General features: G+C 45.7%; 1 protein-coding gene across 2 annotated transcripts in view; it reads left to right on the top strand.

Moving 5' to 3' along the window:
- PPP1R13B (protein phosphatase 1 regulatory subunit 13B) overlaps window positions 1-18,907 on the top strand; it is a 97,902-nt gene that overhangs the window by 13,527 nt on the left and 65,468 nt on the right. Inside the window, exon 1 of one of the 2 annotated variants that reach the window (XM_069734455.1) lies at window positions 15,712-15,741. The exons of the other annotated variant lie outside the window; for it this stretch is intronic. Coding sequence (XP_069590556.1) covers window positions 15,727-15,741 — 15 coding nt within the window. The 5' untranslated portion in view covers window positions 15,712-15,726. Of the gene's footprint in view, window positions 1-15,711; window positions 15,742-18,907 lie in introns of those variants that run through there. 2 annotated transcript variants of the gene reach the window in all.

Consider the following 18,907-nt stretch of genomic DNA (forward strand, 5'->3'; position numbering starts at 1 on the left):
TGAAAATATGTCTTAAGCTATGTGCACACGTTGCGGATTAGGCTTAGGAATTTCTGGTGCGGATTCTGCCTCTCCTGACAGAAAACGCACCTGCGGATTTGTCCCGTTTTTTGTGCGGTTCCGAAGCATTTGATCCAATGCTGATTTTGTAAGTTTGCCCCCTGACAAAGACATTAATAGTATATAATTTTAAAGGTAGGTTAATTGTAACATTGAGAGACAGAATGTCAAAAATAAAATGCAGAAAATCACATTGTATAAATTTTATATAAATTTATTTGCATTTTGTAGTGAGAAATAAGTATTTGATCCCTCTGGCAAACAAGACTTAATACTTGGTGGCAAAACCCTTGTAGGCAAGCACAGCAGTCAGATGTTTTTTTGTAGCTGATGTTGAGGTTTGCGCACATGTCAGGAGGTATTTTGGTCCACTCCTCTTTGCAGATCATTTCGAAATCATTAAGATTTTGAGGCTGTAGCTTGGCAACTCAGAGATTTAACTCCCTCCATAAGTTTTCTATAGGATTAAGGTCTGGAGTCTGGCTAGGCCACCACATGACTTTAATGTGCTTCTTTTTGAGCCACTCCTTTGTTGCCTTGTCTGTAGGTTTTGGGTCATTGTCTTGCTGGAAGACCCAGCTACGACCCATTTTTAATGTCCTGGTAGAGTGAAGGAGGGGGCGACTGGTAATACTGGTGGGAGCGGTGGAAGGAGGTTGTCACTCAGGATTTTACGGTACATGGCTCCATCCATTCTCCCATTGATGCGGTGAAGTAGTCCTGTGCCTTTAGCAGAGAAACACCCCCAAAACATAATGTTTCCACCTCCATGCTTGACAGTGGGGACTGTGTTCTTTGGGTCATAGGTAGCATTTCTCTTCCTCCAAACATGGCTAGTTGAGTTAATGCAAAGACCTCAATTTTTGTCTCACCTGACCACAGCACCTTCTCCCAATCACTCACAGAATCATCCAGGTGTTCATTGGCAAACTTCAGACTGGCCTGAACATGTGCCTTCTTGAGCAAGGGGACCTTGCGGGCACTGCAGGATTTTAAACCTTTACGGTGTAATGTGTTACCAATGGTTTTCTTGGTGACTGTGGTCCCAGCTGCCTTGAAATCATTAACAAGTTCCCCTTATGTAGTTTTAGGTTGATCTCTCACCTTCCTCATCATCAAGGATACCTTGATTTTGCTTGGTGCCCAGATTGATGTCGATTGACAGTCATTTTGTATTTTTGCCATTTTCTTACTATTGCACCAACAGTTGTCTCCATCTGACCCAGTGTCTTATTTAGGGTATGTGCGCACGTTGCGGATTTGCCTTTGTAATAATCTGCGCATATTCTGCATCTCTTGCCAGAAAACGCAGTTGAAAATCCAAGCTGAATAAAGATATATCATTCAACAAAAAAAAATTTAAAAATTGTGTTCATTTCCTTGTCCAACCTCTTATTTTACATTCTCCATTGATCCATTGAAGACCATAATATCATTACATACCATGTTGAAATATAATGTTTACACACGCAAAACAAATGTGTGTGTATATATATATGTAGGAAGGAAGGAGATATATATATATATATATATATATATATATATATATATATATATATATATATATATATATATATATATATTCTCTGTTCTACACGTGGGAGCGTCGCGGGACACAATACTAAATGGACTAATGCGGAGAGGTAAGTATATGTTGGTTTATTATTTTATTTTTATTACAGGAGATCGAGGGCGTCGGGGAATTAGGTGTTTGGTGAGTATGAATGTGTTTTTTAATTGAACACAGTGGTCGGATGATAGGACTACTACTGTCCCATCATTGGCTCATGTTGTCACTTTTATGTGACACCAGACATAGCCGGATAGGAGTAGTCCCATCAGACGATACCTGGCTACACACACCCACAGACACACACGCACACACACATACAGACAACCACAGACAGACCCACACATGTTTTCCGTTCACACAGTCTCCGTCCACACACTCTTCCTCCTTCCTTTCTGCAGTGCTTTTGGCACGCAAATCCACAGCTAATCTGCAGACCTTTCACCTGCAGTTTAGCTGCGGATTTGACTGCCTCAGTGTAAGTCAATGGGTGTAGAAATGCTGCAGATCCGCAAAAAGAATTGACATACTGCGGAAAATAAAACCCTGAGAATCAGTGTGGAATCTTCCGCAGCGTGTGCACACAAATTCTGGATTTTCATTGATTAAAATTGCCTGAGTACTCTTTGTGGATTTAGTGCAAATCCGCATGGAAAAAAACGCTGCAGATCTGCAACGTGTGTACATAGCCTTATGGTTTTGTAGCCCATTCCCGCTTTGTGCAGGTCTATGATCTGGTCCCTGACAGCCTTAGGAACCTCTTTGGTCTTGCCCATGTTGTAGAGGTTAGAGTCTGACTGACTAATTGAGTCTGTGGACACAAGTCTTTTATAAAGGTGACTATGTAAGACAGCTGTCTTTAATGCAGGTAACGAGTTGATTAGGAGCATCTAACTGGTCTGTAGGAGCCAGAAATCTTAATGGTTGGTAGGGAATCAAACACTTATTTCTCACTGCAAAATGCAAATAAATTTATATAATTTATACAATGTGATTTTCTGGATTTTATTGTTGATATTCTATCTCTCAATGTTAAAATTAACCTACGCTTATAATTATAGACTGTTCATGTCTTTGTCAGTGGGAAAACTTACAAAATCAGCAAGGGTTCAAATACTTAGGCTGCCGTCACACTATCAGTATTTGGTCAGTATTTTACCTCAGTATTTGTAAGCCAAAACCAGGAGTGGAACAATTAGAGGAAAAGTATAATAGAAACATGTCACCACTTCTGCATTTATCACCCACTCCTGGTTTTGGCTTATAAATACTGAGGTAAAATACTGACCGTGTGACAGCAGCCTTATTTCCCCAACTATATCTGCGTTCTCGCACTGACCTGAAGAATCATACTGCCTTGTCAGTTTTACCCACTGTATATGATGGCTGCTCTGCTGTCTGCACCACACAACCCTGTGGCCGCTCCATCACGGTTTACGTCTGGCTACTATGATGGTTGGAGCTGGCGGTAATCCTGGGGAAACGCTCTGTATTTTTGTGTTAGGCCGGTTTCACATTAGCGTTTACCTGAAGTGCGTCAAGCTGCGTACTTCCTCCGTGAAGCCCTGCCCTCGGCCTCTTGGCCGCTTGCTCCGCCTACTTCTGCATGCGTCCTCGACAGGGTAAGATTCCATGGTAATTAGCAGTGATGGGTGTGAGTCCTTTTGGCTGCACTCTTTCCATGTGTTTTTTCCATGTCATGGTGTTTTTTTCTGGGAGGGTTGCACTCCGGCCATAGCTTCTTTTTTTCTGGGAGGGTTGCACTCTTGCCACTAAGTCTTTTTTTTCTTTTTTGAGGGGGTGAGCATCTATTTATACTACTTTGAACAAATGTCACAAACATCTTGTTTGCCCTGCAGGTGCCAGGTGTGTGTGTATGCCACATAGCTGTCTGCCATCCATTGGTGTACAGAAAGCGCAGTCTTTTGTGGCTTCCTATAGAGAATCCTCTCCAGCTTTTCATATGGGGCGCCATGTCCCCCTGTGCCCATACATGGATGGATACAGAAGCCCCAGATGTGGTGTGGACACAGCGCACAATGTGCGTCCCTTCATATTCTCTCCCCTTCATGTCGGGGTGTGATCCTCCACATTTGTGGATTTGTCTTGGGTTTTCGTATTCCTCTTTTTACTAAAGCTGATTTTCCTGTTAGTTGGGATAATCCCATGGCCGACTGGGCTCCAGCACTACTCATACGTCTCCACCATTGACACCACAGCCACGCTCTGCCCGTCCCTCTGCCCGTCCCTCCATCATCCTCCACAAGGACTGCTTTCATTAGATCAGACTGAAGATTTCCTCTAACCACTTTGTGGCTACAGTGACTAATAACAATCAATATGTTTTAGCAATTTGCCGGTGGCCTAGTTCTGTGGCTTTAGGTTTGGGATGTTTGTACCTTTCATGAACTGCACTAAACTGAGACATAATACACAGTCTTCTCCAGTCATGCCCAAAGCGTGCAGCCATGACTGTGCCCACATGCACAATCGGATCGAGCACACTCTCATCCGCAAACTGTACAGTATGAGAACATACTGTACTTAGACTGATTATTGTCTGTTTGGTAAAGCACTCGCTCTCTGACGCGCGTCTGGGTGCTATTGGGCATACATTGGTCTCGCTATGGGACCTGCACCTATTGGACATTTACAGTTATATGAAAAAGTTTGGGCACCCCTATTAATCTTAAGCTTAATGTTTTATAAAAATAGTTTTTTTTTGCAACAGCTATTTCAGTTTCATATATCTAATAACTGTTGGACACAGTGATGTTTCTGCCTTGAAATGAGGTTTATTCTACTAACAGAAAATGTGCAATCCGCATTCAAACAAAATTTGACAGGTGCATAAGTATGGGCACCCTTATCATTTTCTTGTTTTAAATACTCCTACCTACTTTTTACTGACTTACTAAAGCCCTTTTTTTGGTTTTCTAACCTCATTGAGCTTTGAACTTCATAGCCAGGTGTATGCAATCATGAGAAAAGCTACTTAAAGTGGCCACTTGCAAGTTGTTCTCCTGTTTGAATCTCCTCTGAAGAGTGGCATCATGGGCTCCTCAAAACAACTGTCTAATGATCTGAAAACAAAGATTATTCAACATAGTTGTTCAGGGGAAGGATACAAAAAGCTGTCTCAGAGATTTAACCTGTCAATTTCCACTGTGAGGAACATGGTAAGGAAATGGAAGAACACAGGTACAGTTCTTGTTAAGGCCAGAAGTGGCAGGCCAAGAAAAACATCAGAAAGGCAGAGAAGAAGAATGGTGAGATCAGTCAAGGACAATCCTCGGACCACCTCCAGAGAGCTGCAGCATCAACTTGCTGCAGATGGTGTCACTGTGTCAACTATACAATTCACTTTGCACAAGGAGAAGCTGTATGGGAGAGTGATGCGAAAGAAGCCGCTTCTGCAAGCATGCCACAAACCGAGTAGGCTGAGGTATGCAAAAGCACATTTGGAGAAGCCAATTTCTTTTTGGAAGAAGGTCCTGTGGACTGATGAAACCAAGATTGAGTTGTTTGGTCATACAAAAAGGCGTTCTGCATTGCGGCCAAAAAACACAACATTCCAAGAAAAACACTTGCTACCCACAGTAAAATTTGGTGGAGGTTCCATCATGCTTTAAGGCTGTGTGGCCAATGCCGGCACCGGGAATCTTGTTAAAGTTGAGGGATGCATGGATTCCTCTCAGTATCAGCAGATTCTTGACAATAATCTTCATGAATCAGTGACAAAATTGAAGTTACGCAAGGGATAGATCTTTCAGCAAGACAATGATCCAAAACCCCGCTCCAAATCTATTCAGGCATTCATGCAGAGGAACAATTACACTGTTCTGGAATGGCCATCCCAGTCCCCAGACCTGAATATCATTGAACATCTGTGGGATCATTTGAAGAGGGCTGTCCATGCTCGGCGACCATCAAACTTAACTGAACTGGAATTGTTTGTAAAGAGGAATGGTCAAAAATACCTTCATCCAGGATCCAGGAACTCATTAAAAGCTACAGGAAGCGACTAGAGGCTGTTATTTTTGCAAAAGAAGGATCTACTAAATATTAATGTCACTTTTCTGGTGGGGTGCCCATACTTATGCACCTGTCAAATTTTGTTTGAATGCACATTTTCCGTTAATACAATAAACCTCATTTCAAGGCAGAAACATTACTGTGTCCAACAATTATTAGATATATGAAACTGAAATAGCTGTTGCAAAAAAAACTATTTTTATAAAACATTAAGCTTAAGATTAATAGGGGTGCCAAACTTTTTCATATACCTGTATGATCTATCTTGGATATGTCTGAGGTAGGAATACCACGTTTTGGAGCAAAAAACGACAGAAGAACCTAGTGGATGATGTAATTTAGAACTGTTTCAGGAAAATCCACAATCTTTGTGTTTTTAGTTTTTTTTCCGCCACTCGGTAGCAGAGACCGAGGTTGCTGGCTATTCCAATCCTTCTTCCCAATGGAAAACACGGACATGTTTTGCAGTGTAAGGGTATGATCACACAGCACTTTTTGCGTTTTTTTTTTTCCGTTTGGAAAACGCAAAGTGTAGGCAAGAAAAACACTGTACGTTATGTGTATTTTCAATATGTTTTTCGTGTTTTTTTTTGTTTTTTTTTTCTCCTGCATTCAATAAAATGGGTAAAAAAGCTGGAAAAACTGCCATGCTGCGGATTTATAACAAAAAACATACCACCTCTCCAAAAACATAAGGAAAAAAACGCACTTTATGAATGAGATTTTAGAAATCTTATTTATGTTGCTGCTACTGCAACATAGCAAGTGTGATCAAGCACTTTTTTTTTTTTACTTTTTTTTTTTTTTTGATAAGTGACACAAATGTGTTGTGAAGTATACAGTATAACGCACAACACATAAATAGTTGTTTTTTTTATTATGGCAGGGGGGTCCAATGGTACTTATTTTCCCATAGGCCTCCCTATAGTAGTCTTGCCTATTAAGTTCCTTAACGGTTTTTGAGCTTTTTCTACCTGCAAGGACATTGAGTGACCACTGCACTTAGTCCAGTAGCCTCAGTAGTGACCAGTGTGTGACCACTGCGGCCAGTTATTGGCCTCTGTTGTACAAATCTGTCCTGAGGGCAAGTGACCGCTGCAGCCAATCACTGGCCCCAACTGTCACACATTGCTCACTGCAGTTGCATGTGCTGATTGGCTGCAGCGTTCCTGAGAAGAGTCAAAAATGGACTTTATCGTTAAGGATTTGGTTATCTCTGCCGTGTTTGTGGCACATGTACGGTGCCGGTAGTAACATCGCCAGAGTCATGTCTAGCACAAGCCCTAATAAAACGTGCTGACATTCCTCCCATAACACGTAACCCACTGACTTCTTGGGAGGGTGATGCCAGTGAAATGTCAGGCTGCTTAGTCATTAGGAGAATTGCATTCGGATGGTTTTACATCCACATAAAAGGCTGCGATTATTGACATAATTACATCTTTTGTGCTCACCGAGGACGCACAACAATGCTCAGATAATGGTTTTTGTTTTCTTTCTGTCCTTTTCTGTCATCTGCTGACTAATATATTTTTAGGTGCTACATATAGATACAAACATATACGTATATTATGATGAGTGGGCAGAGAATTTGGAGCGTTTTTTTTTTGTTTTTCTTTGCTCTGCTGAACCCTTTCTTGCGAATAATCTTATATTTTTCTCCCTATTTTTTTTTCCTTTATTTTTGTAATGGTCGCCCCATGGTCAATACTGTTTTCTGGTATTTTTCCTGGTTACAGAGAGCGACTCCCACTCAGGAGGACCTATCCTGTCCCTCATTGCAGAGACAACTCATTGATTTCAATAGGCATTGTGTAATGCTTAATTTCTCCTCTGGAGGCACTGTAGACAAATTGAATTCTGAAAGAAAATGTCCAGGTAGTGATAAAAGTCTGCACTCACTCTATGTAACTGCAGACGTCTGAGTTGTCATAGTGCGCACACCGTACACTGTTAGGATTCTCTGCTGACGGCAGCGAGAGTGGGAAGGCGTGTGACTGCTAGTATTAGATTTTCATACATGCGATCATGTGTAGACTAGACTCTGCTTAATTCACAGGCATCACACGTCTAGTCGGTATGTGGACAAAACTATGCAAATATCATACTTATGGTCACGTGACCTCCGACAGTGGAGATTCTTGACAGCTCACAGTGTGAGCACTCAGACGTTAGCAGTTGCATAGTGACTGCAGACTTTCTTCACAAACATTGACATCCCCTTTAATGCCACTTTTCCTGCACAATCTCGCCTCCTGTGGTGAGTCCTCGCCACGTGTGCCCGCTGCACCAGTCACATATTGGTTGCAGGAGGCCGCGTTCCACGAAGAGGAGCTAGTATCTTTTTCAGTTATTTGATGTGGATTCTGCACCAAAATCCATCTGAAAACCTGCTTCAAATACTTCTGAAATACATTCCCTATTAATTTCATCAGAAACTGCCTACAGTGCACACGGTGCTTTTTTATTTTATTTTTTTTTTTAATTTTTTTAAAGACACAACATAGAAAGTCTAGGGGTTTCTACATGAAAAAGAGTAAAGGAAACGGCAAAAAAAAGCTCTGAAAAGCTTTTTTTTTGTGTGTGTGTGTGTTTTTTGGACAGGATCTCGCACTTTCACTATTTTCCGCTAGGAAATCCGCAATTTCCCACACCCACCAAAATCTGCGGATTTTCCACTGTGGAAAGCTATGGAAATGATCCGTCACTTGTGGGCGATCCCCGGGGTTCCCTTAAGTGGTGTTTTCAATGTTTGGACTTATAGAATTAAAAACAAATTTGTGTCCCTTTTGTGAGCTCAGTGGGGGTTGTAGTGTTGTGTGCGACTTCAAGGAGAGCTGAAGACAAATTTCGGTGTTTTCTTTTTGGCTTTTACTGTTTCTATGGTAACCAAGTGCTGCAAAGTCTCCAACTGGGCTTTTCTGCTAGTGACATTTTATTCCCGTACATATGTGGGTACACGGATTGGTACTGTATAATCATCATGGATGCCTTTATTACATACATATCTCATTCCCTCATAGGGGGATTGAGAAACATGGCTGCTTTCTTCCTTCTGTACCTTGGTATAATCCTGGTATTCTTGCTCAGCCTCATTAATGTGAGCTGCCATACTGCGCACGACGTGGTGCTGTTTCAGCAACATATATATATGTGTGTATATCTTTTTTTTTCTGTTTAACCGCTATAATCCCATTTACGGATAAGTCCTTCGTAGGGCGAGTTGGGGTGTGTGGAGTGGGCTCAGGACTGTATTATACAGCCAGCACATCTGCCTCTGACAGCTGTGAACCGATCTCTGTTATTAACCTTCTTAAACGCCACTGTCCATCCCTGATGGTGGCATTGAAAGGGGTTTCCGAAAACTAGCGCCTTTTCGTTTTTAAAGAAAAATCTGTGCTTTTAAGCACCCTCCACCGGTCCAACCCTGAGTCTATGCTGCTGCTCCCAGCGTTTATTATTGTTTAACGTCACGCCAACACTGCTGCAGACAATCGGGCAGCTCAGTCGGTGAGTTGACGGCAGAAAAAAAACGGATCCTCGCACAGCTGCACCAATGGCAAAACGTCCAAACAAACCCAATTTTTTACTCTTTTTGTCTCTAAAATTGAAATGCTTGACAGTCGCAGGCCTATGAAGCTGTTGTCCAGCGGCCGGACAATGATTGCATCGCGAAACACAGATGTGTGACTGCGGCATAACGTCCGCTTTCCTTGTAGTCTGAGCCTGAAGTGACGTCCCTGAAATCATTAACCTGTTCATCATTTCCCTTTTTAGCCTATTGATAGTTGCCGTGCAGTGACTTTATGTTGGCGTGGTCAGTCCTGGCGCTACCCCGTGGGGGTCCGACAGCCGCATGGTTACCGGGGTCAGCCAACATCAACTAATTTTGGATAAATTATAAGAATGTTGTAATTTTGTATTGTACCGATCCTGAGAATCGGGGCTCTGAAGGGGGTTGTGAATGGGGCGAAGGTCGATCATCCGCACTGCCGCTCCATTTACTCATTTTCCGGCGTCTGAGTTGCATTGAGCATGATGGACCACTGAGTGCCCCTGTTTTGAGGATCTGTATGAGTCCCAGTGATTGCATTACTTCCAAATTTACGAATCCCCCTTTAACACCCATAATATGTTGGATTCTGCAGTCTTCCGTGAGTCATAGTTGGTAACGGAGGTTGATTAATCAGGATTTCTCTGGAATCTGTGGGGGTGGACGTTGCAACCTTGACCAGCACACAACAGCGCTCCCACCACTGTGCCAGATAACCGAGGACGTGTCTATGAGCGCGATACTCTGCTGTAATGTTACTGAGGGAATGCTGCAGTCAGGATGCACCCCATGTAGTGGCCGTTTTCAGGTACTGCATCTCAGCTCCTATTGAAGTGAATGGGAGACAAGTGGCAGAACCCAGAACGGCCTCTTCATAGTGAACGGTGCTGTATGGACCAGTTACCTCTTTAACTCCAGCCACCACCGGAGCTGACACCAGTGGTGGTGCTGGGGTGTTGGACCCCCATCGGTCTGGTATTGGTGACCCGTCCTAAAAAGAAAAAAAAAATTATCAATCTAGTGTGAATCCAGAATTAGAATAAACCACAACAGTTTTTTGTTTTTCCTCAAAAATGTCACCTCACCAGTTTCTAAGGTTGTTTTGGTAATGCAGCTCAGCCTCCTTCACTTCAGTACACCTTAGCTGCAGTACCAGACACAACCTCTGATCAGGAGTGGCACTGTTTTTGGAAGAAGTCACAATCTTTTTCTCATTTATAGAACCTCCTTTGTATCGGAGATCACAGCTTCACACTGCTATATAGAGGCCGTCCTGTAACGAGGCGCCACACTGCTATATAGAGGTTGTCCTGTAACGAAGGTCCACGCTGCTATATAGAGACCGTCCTGTAACTAGGGTCCACGCTTCTATATAGAGACCGTCCTGTAGCGAGGTGCCATTCTGCTATATAGAGACTGTCCTGTAACGAGGCACCACGCTGCTATATAGTGGCCGCCCTGTACCGAGGCACCACACTGCTATATAGAGGCCGTCCTGTAACGAGGGGCCACGCTGCTATATAGAGGCCGTCCTGTAACGAGGGGCCACGCTGCTATATAGAGGCCGTCCTGTAACGAGGGGCCATGCTGCTATATAGAGGTCATCCTGTGACGAGGGCCCACGCTGCTATATAGAGGCCGTCCTGTAACGAGGCACCCCGCTGTTATAGAGGCCTCCATTAACGAGGTGCCATGCTGCTATATAGAGGCTGTCCTGTAACGAGGCACCACACTGCTATATAGAGGCCGTCCTGTAACGAGGGGCCATGCTGCTATATAATGGCCGTCCTATAACGAGGCACCACGCTGCTATATAGAGGCCGTCCTGTGACGAGGGCCCACGCTGCTATATAGAGGCCGTCCTGTAACAAGGCACCACGCTGCTATAGAGGCCTCCTGTAACGAGGTGCCATGCTGATTTATAGAGGCTGTCCTGTAACGAGGCACCACACTGCTATATAGTGGCCGTCCTGTAACGAGGGGCCACGCTGCTATATAGAGGCCGTCCTGTAACGAGGGGCCATGCTGCTATATAGAGGTCATCCTGTGACGAGGGCCCACGCTGCTATATAGAGGCCGTCCTGTAACGAGGCACCCCGCTGTTATAGAGGCCTCCATTAACGAGGTGCCATGCTGCTATATAGAGGCTGTCCTGTAACGAGGCACCACACTGCTATATAGAGGCCGTCCTGTAACGAGAGGCCATGCTGCTATATAATGGCCGTCCTATAACGAGGCACCACTCTGCTATATAGAGGCCGTCCTGTGACGAGGGCCCACGCTGCTATATAGAGGCCGTCCTGTAACGAGGCACCACGCTGCTATAGAGGCCTCCTGTAACGAGGTGCCATGCTGATTTATAGAGGCTGTCCTGTAACGAGGCACCACACTGCTATATAGAGGCCGTCCTGTAACAAGGCACCACGCTTCTATATAGAGACCGTCCTGTAACAAGGGGCCACACTGCTATATAGAGGCTGTCCTGTAACGAGGCACCACACTGCTATATAGAGGCCGTCCTGTAACAAGGGGCCACGCTGCTATATAGAGGCCGTCCTGTAACAAGGGGCCACGCTGCTATATAGAGGCCGTCCTGTAACAAGGGGCCACACTGCTATATAGAGGCCGTCCTGTAACAAGGCACCACGCTTCTATATAGAGACCGTCCTGTAACAAGGGGCCACACTGCTATATAGAGGCTGTCCTGTAACGAGGCACCACACTGCTATATAGAGGCTGTCCTGTAACAAGGGGCCACACTGCTATATAGAGGCTGTCCTGTAACGAGGCACCACACTGCTATATAGAGGCTGTCCTGTAACAAGGGGCCACACTGCTATATAGAGGCCGTCCTGTAACAAGGCACCACGCTTCTATATAGAGACCGTCCTGTAACAAGGGGCCACACTGCTATATAGAGGCTGTCCTGTAACGAGGCACCACGCTTCTATATAGAGGCTGTCCTGTAACAAGGGGCCACACTGCTATATAGAGGCCGTCCTGTAACGAGGGGCCATGCTGCTATATAGAGGTCATCCTGTGACGAGGGCCCACGCTGCTATATAGAGGCCGTCCTGTAACGAGGCACCCCGCTGTTATAGAGGCCTCCATTAACGAGGTGCCATGCTGCTATATAGAGGCTGTCCTGTAACGAGGCACCACACTGCTATATAGAGGCCGTCCTGTAACGAGGGGCCATGCTGCTATATAATGGCCGTCCTATAACGAGGCACCACGCTGCTATATAGAGGCCGTCCTGTGACGAGGGCCCACGCTGCTATATAGAGGCCGTCCTGTAACAAGGCACCACGCTGCTATAGAGGCCTCCTGTAACGAGGTGCCATGCTGATTTATAGAGGCTGTCCTGTAACGAGGCACCACACTGCTATATAGTGGCCGTCCTGTAACGAGGGGCCACGCTGCTATATAGAGGCCGTCCTGTAACGAGGGGCCATGCTGCTATATAGAGGTCATCCTGTGACGAGGGCCCACGCTGCTATATAGAGGCCGTCCTGTAACGAGGCACCCCGCTGTTATAGAGGCCTCCATTAACGAGGTGCCATGCTGCTATATAGAGGCTGTCCTGTAACGAGGCACCACACTGCTATATAGAGGCCGTCCTGTAACGAGAGGCCATGCTGCTATATAATGGCCGTCCTATAACGAGGCACCACTCTGCTATATAGAGGCCGTCCTGTGACGAGGGCCCACGCTGCTATATAGAGGCCGTCCTGTAACGAGGCACCACGCTGCTATAGAGGCCTCCTGTAACGAGGTGCCATGCTGATTTATAGAGGCTGTCCTGTAACGAGGCACCACACTGCTATATAGAGGCCGTCCTGTAACAAGGCACCACGCTTCTATATAGAGACCGTCCTGTAACAAGGGGCCACACTGCTATATAGAGGCTGTCCTGTAACGAGGCACCACACTGCTATATAGAGGCCGTCCTGTAACAAGGGGCCACGCTGCTATATAGAGGCCGTCCTGTAACAAGGGGCCACGCTGCTATATAGAGGCCGTCCTGTAACAAGGGGCCACACTGCTATATAGAGGCCGTCCTGTAACAAGGCACCACGCTTCTATATAGAGACCGTCCTGTAACAAGGGGCCACACTGCTATATAGAGGCTGTCCTGTAACGAGGCACCACACTGCTATATAGAGGCTGTCCTGTAACAAGGGGCCACACTGCTATATAGAGGCTGTCCTGTAACGAGGCACCACACTGCTATATAGAGGCTGTCCTGTAACAAGGGGCCACACTGCTATATAGAGGCCGTCCTGTAACAAGGCACCACGCTTCTATATAGAGACCGTCCTGTAACAAGGGGCCACACTGCTATATAGAGGCTGTCCTGTAACGAGGCACCACGCTTCTATATAGAGGCTGTCCTGTAACAAGGGGCCACACTGCTATATAGAGGCTGTCCTGTAACGAGGCACCACACTGCTATATAGAGGCTGTCCTGTAACAAGGGGCCACACTGCTATATAGAGGCCGTCCTGTAACAAGGCACCACGCTTCTATATAGAGACCGTCCTGTAACAAGGGGCCACACTGCTATATAGAGGCTGTCCTGTAACGAGGCACCACGCTTCTATATAGAGGCTGTCCTGTAACAAGGGGCCACACTGCTATATAGAGGCTGTCCTGTAACGAGGCACCACACTGCTATATAGAGGCCGTCCTGTAACAAGGGGCCACACTGCTATATAGAGGCCGTCCTGTAACAAGGCACCACGCTTCTATATAGAGGTCGTCCTGTAACAAGGGGCCACACTGCTATATAGAGGCTGTCCTGTAACGAGGCACCACGCTTCTATATAGAGGCTGTCCTGTAACAAGGGGCCACACTGCTATATAGAGGCTGTCCTGTAACGAGGCACCACGCTTCTATATAGAGGCTGTCCTGTAACAAGGGGCCACACTGCTATATAGAGGCTGTCCTGTAACGAGGCACCACACTGCTATATAGAGGTCGTCCTGTAATGAGGGGCCATGCTGCTATAGAGACCGTCCTGTAACGAGGCACCACGCTTCTATATAGAGGTCGTCCTGTAACAAGGGGCCACACTGCTATATAGAGGCTGTCCTGTAACGAGGCACCACGCTTCTATATAGAGGCTGTCCTGTAACGAGGCACCACACTGCTATATAGAGGTCGCCCTGTAATGAGGGGCCATGCTGCTATAGAGACCGTCCTGTAGCGAGGGTCCACGCTTCTATATAGAGACCGTCCTATAGCGAGGCACCACGCTTCTATATAGAGACCGTCCTGTAACGAGGCGCCATTCTGCTAGATAGACTGTCCTGTAACGAGGCGTGCAGGGCTTCTGTATAACCGGAATAAGCGTTGTGTGATCGCCATCTTTTTCTTTTATGAATTTACATAAGATATAATCTCATATTTGTTTTGTCAAACGAGGAAGTCGCTGTAATATAGAAGCCGTTCTTCCTCTTTTACTTGCCTGCATTCCAGACGTATTATTTAAAGGGGTATTCCCATCTTAGAACCTGGCGATGTCACTATCCTATTACTAATTGGTGGGGGACTGTCTTATGGGACCCCCACTTATTTTGGGAATGAGGGGGCCACAACTTCCAGGACCACTACGCTAAGTTGCCAGGAGTGCCGCTATGAAGAGATAAATTATGCAGAGATTAAATTGGCCTCTTTATTGTCATGATCTTAGGACCTCTGCCAGTCGTATAGTGATATGCCACCACTTTGTTTCATGGCAATCCTCATAGTTATGATACTCCTTTACTATGACACCTAATCCCTTTTTAGAAGGCCCACTTTAGCAATATGCTGGTCACGCGGCATCCCGCTGCCAAGTACCCCAGTAATCAGCTGTGATCGGTGGTGTAACCTGCCAACAAATGTTTAGTTTTCCTGCAGCGCCTCCGCAGGGCGAGCGAAGCATTACACACAGTGGGCTTAGCATATGATACACTGATGTGTCTGGTCCTCCAGACCCCAAAATGTTTTTTCTAACCTCTTTACTAAGTGAGGGTCTTGTATGGGGGATCCAACGCCATCTTTTTAATAGGGTATTTAGAAATGAGTTATTTAAAGCAGAGAACCCCTTTAAATATCAATTGCTGATTTTTCTCTAGGGAAGGTTATATATATATATATACACGGTAGAGGGCGTTACATGAATCACATTGCAGTACCCTTCGCCCCTGGCATCGGCTGGCTGCGGTGTGACTACATAGGTCACACATTTGTGGCATGTCTTTGGGCTGGCACCCTTCTTCCGTTACCCAGAGAGGAGGCAGCAATGTGTGATCATTCCTCACGTGCTCCTGGTAATGTGACCTGCGCTGTCCTCCATTTGCATATTGCTTCCTTTAGTCAGCGGCTGACATCCTCCGTGGAGAGTACACAGCCCGTGTCATCCCATGAGCCAGCGCTGACTGTGTCATAACAAGCTGGAATATGGTGTGTGACCGCGCCACACAGATGACTATAAAGTGTATATGGGTTCTCGTCAGCCGCATGACTGCTGTGCAGGTGATATATTATCTGCCATGGTGCCGGATACTGGGGAAACTGGGAATGTGCGTCTCCGGATCGTGACATTCGTTCCATCCAGTGGGGTAGTAGAACTGTGGAGTTGGTTTTGGGAGTTAGTCCTGAGAAATGGTGCCCCCCTTATCAGTGATCTGCGACCCCCCCTTATCAATGATCTGCGAGCCCCCCTTATCAATGATCTGCGAGCCCCCCTTATCAATGATCTGCGAGCCCCCTTATCAATGATCTGCGAGCCCCCTTATCAAGGATCTGCAAGCCCCCCTTATCAATGATCTGCAAGCCCCCTTATCAAGTAGTAATGATTTGTGAGCCCCCATATCAAGTAATAATGATCTGTGAGCCCCCTTATCAATGATCTGCGAGCCCCTTATCAAGTAGTAATGATCTGTGAGCCCCCTTATCAATGATCTGCGAGCCCCCCTTATCAATGATCTGCGAGCCCCCCTTATCAATGATCTGCGAGCCCCCTTATCAATGATCTGCGAGCCCCCTTATCAAGGATCTGCAAGCCCCCCTTATCAATGATCTGCAAGCCCCCTTATCAAGTAGTAATGATTTGTGAGCCCCCATATCAAGTAATAATGATCTGTGAGCCCCCTTATCAATGATCTGCGAGCCCCTTATCAAGTAGTAATGATCTGTGAGCCCCCTTATCAATGATCTGCGAGCCCCCTTATCAAGTAGTAATGATCTGTGAGCCCCCTTATCAAGTAGTAATGATCTGCGATCTCCCTTATCAATGATCTGTGAGCCCCCTTATCAATGATCTGCGAGCCCCCTTATCAAGTAGTAATGATCTGCGATCTCCCTTATCATGATCTGTGAGCCCCCTTATCAATGATCTGCGAGCCCCCTTATCAAGTAGTAATGATCTGCGAGCCCCCTTATCAAGTAGTAATGATCTGCGATCTCCCTTATCAATGATCTGTGAGCCCCCTTATCAAGTAGTAATGATCTGCGAGCCCCCTTATCAAGTAGTAATGATCTGCGAGCCCCCTTATCAATGATCTGCGAGCCCCCTTATCAATGATCTGCGAGCCCCCTTATCAAGTAGTAATGATCTGCGATCTCCCTTATCAATGATCTGTGAGCCCCCTTATCAAGTAGTAATGATCTGCGAGCCCCCTTATCAATGATCTGCGAGCCCCCTTATCAATGATCTGCGAGCCCCCTTATCAATGATCTGCGAGCCCCCTTATCAAGTAGTTATGATCTGCGAGCCCCCTTATCAATGATCTGCGAGCCCCCTTATCAATGATCTGTGAGCCCCCTTATCAATGATCTGCGAGCCCCCTTATAAAGTAGTAATGATCTGCGATCTCCCTTATCATGATCTGTGAGCCCCCTTATCAATGATCTGCGAGCCCCCTTATCAAGTAGTAATGATCTGCGAGCCCCCTTATCAAGTAGTAATGATCTGTGAGCCCCCTTATCAAGTAGTAATGATCTGCGATCTCCCTTATCAATGATCTGTTAGCCCCCTTATCAAGTAGTAATGATCTGCGAGCCCCCTTATCAATGATCTGCGAGCCCCCTTATCAATGATCTGCGAGCCCCCTTATCAATGATCTGCGAGCCCCCTTATCAAGTAGTTATGATCTGCGAGCCCCCTTATCAATGATCTGCGAGCCCCCTTATCAATGATCTGTGAGCCCCCTTATCAATGATCTGCGAGCCCCCTTATAAAGTAGTAATGATCTGCGATCTCCCTTATCATGATCTGTGAGCCCCCTTATCAATGATCTGCGAGCCCCCTTATCAAGTAGTAATGATCTGCGAGCCCCCTTATCAAGTAGTAATGATCTGTTAGCCCCCTTATCAAGTAGTAATGATCTGCAATCTCCCTTATCAATGATCTGTGAGCCCCCTTATCAAGTAGTAATGATCTGTGAGCCCCCTTATCAAGTAGTAATGATCTGCGATCTCCCTTATCAATGATCTGTGAGCCCCCTTATCAAGTAGTAATGATCTGCGAGCCCCCTTATCAATGATCTGCAAGCCCCCTTATCAATGATCTGTGAGCCCCCTTATCAAGTAGTAATGATCTGTGAGCCCCCTTATCAATGATCTGCGAGCCCCCTTATCAATGATCTGTGAGCCCCCTTATCAAGTAGTTATGATCTGCGAGCCCCCTTATCAAGTAGTCATGATCTGCGATCTCCCTTATCAATGATCTGCGAGCCCCCCTTATCAAGTAGTAATGATCTGCAATCTCCCTTATCAATGATCTGTGAGCCCCCTTATCAAGTAGTAATGATCTGTGAGCCCCCTTATCAAGTAGTAATGATCTGCGATCTCCCTTATCAATGATCTGTGAGCCCCCTTATCAAGTAGTAATGATCTGCGAGCCCCCTTATCAATGATCTGCGAGCCCCCTTATCAATGATCTGTGAGCCCCCTTATCAAGTAGTAATGATCTGCGAGCCCCCTTATCAATGATCTGCGAGCCCCCTTATCAATGATCTGCGAGCCCCCTTATCAATGATCTGCGAGCCCCCTTATCAATGATCTGCGAGCCCCCTTATCAATGATCTGCGAGCCCCCTTATAAAGTAGTAATGATCTGCGAGCCCCCTTATAAAGTAGTAATGATCTGCACACCTTTTGCTGAGTTTTCGTGCAATTTTTTGTGCATTTGTAGGCTATGTGCACACGTTGCGTATTTTTCCGCACCTTTTCTGAAAAATCCGCAGTTAAAACGTAGTACGTTTTACCTGCGGATTACCCACGGATTTCCAGCGTTTTTTGTGCGGATTTCATCTGCATTTTTTACACCTGCGGATTCCTATTATAGAGCAGGTGTAAACCGCTGCAGAATCCGCACAAAGAGTTGACATGCTGCAGAAAATAAACCGCAGTGTTTCCACGCGGTATTTTCCGCACCATGTGCACTACGGATTTGGTTTTCCATAGGTTTACATGGTACTGTACAACACATGGAAAACTGCTGCAGATCCGCAACGTGTGCAAATACCTTATGGTTGTTTTTGGGTGCTGATTACATGTGCTCCCTCTATAGCACGTGTTTCATATACTGGGCATTATTCACCAAAACCAAAAAAAGCCTCAAACTTTCTGCTTAGTTTCCATTCCAAAAACTCGGCAAAAATACTCAATGTGAACACGACCTAAGAACTCCACAGAAA

This window comes from Ranitomeya imitator, chromosome 1 (genome assembly GCF_032444005.1).
Source record: "Ranitomeya imitator isolate aRanImi1 chromosome 1, aRanImi1.pri, whole genome shotgun sequence".
Classification (NCBI taxonomy): Eukaryota; Metazoa; Chordata; class Amphibia; order Anura; family Dendrobatidae; genus Ranitomeya; species Ranitomeya imitator.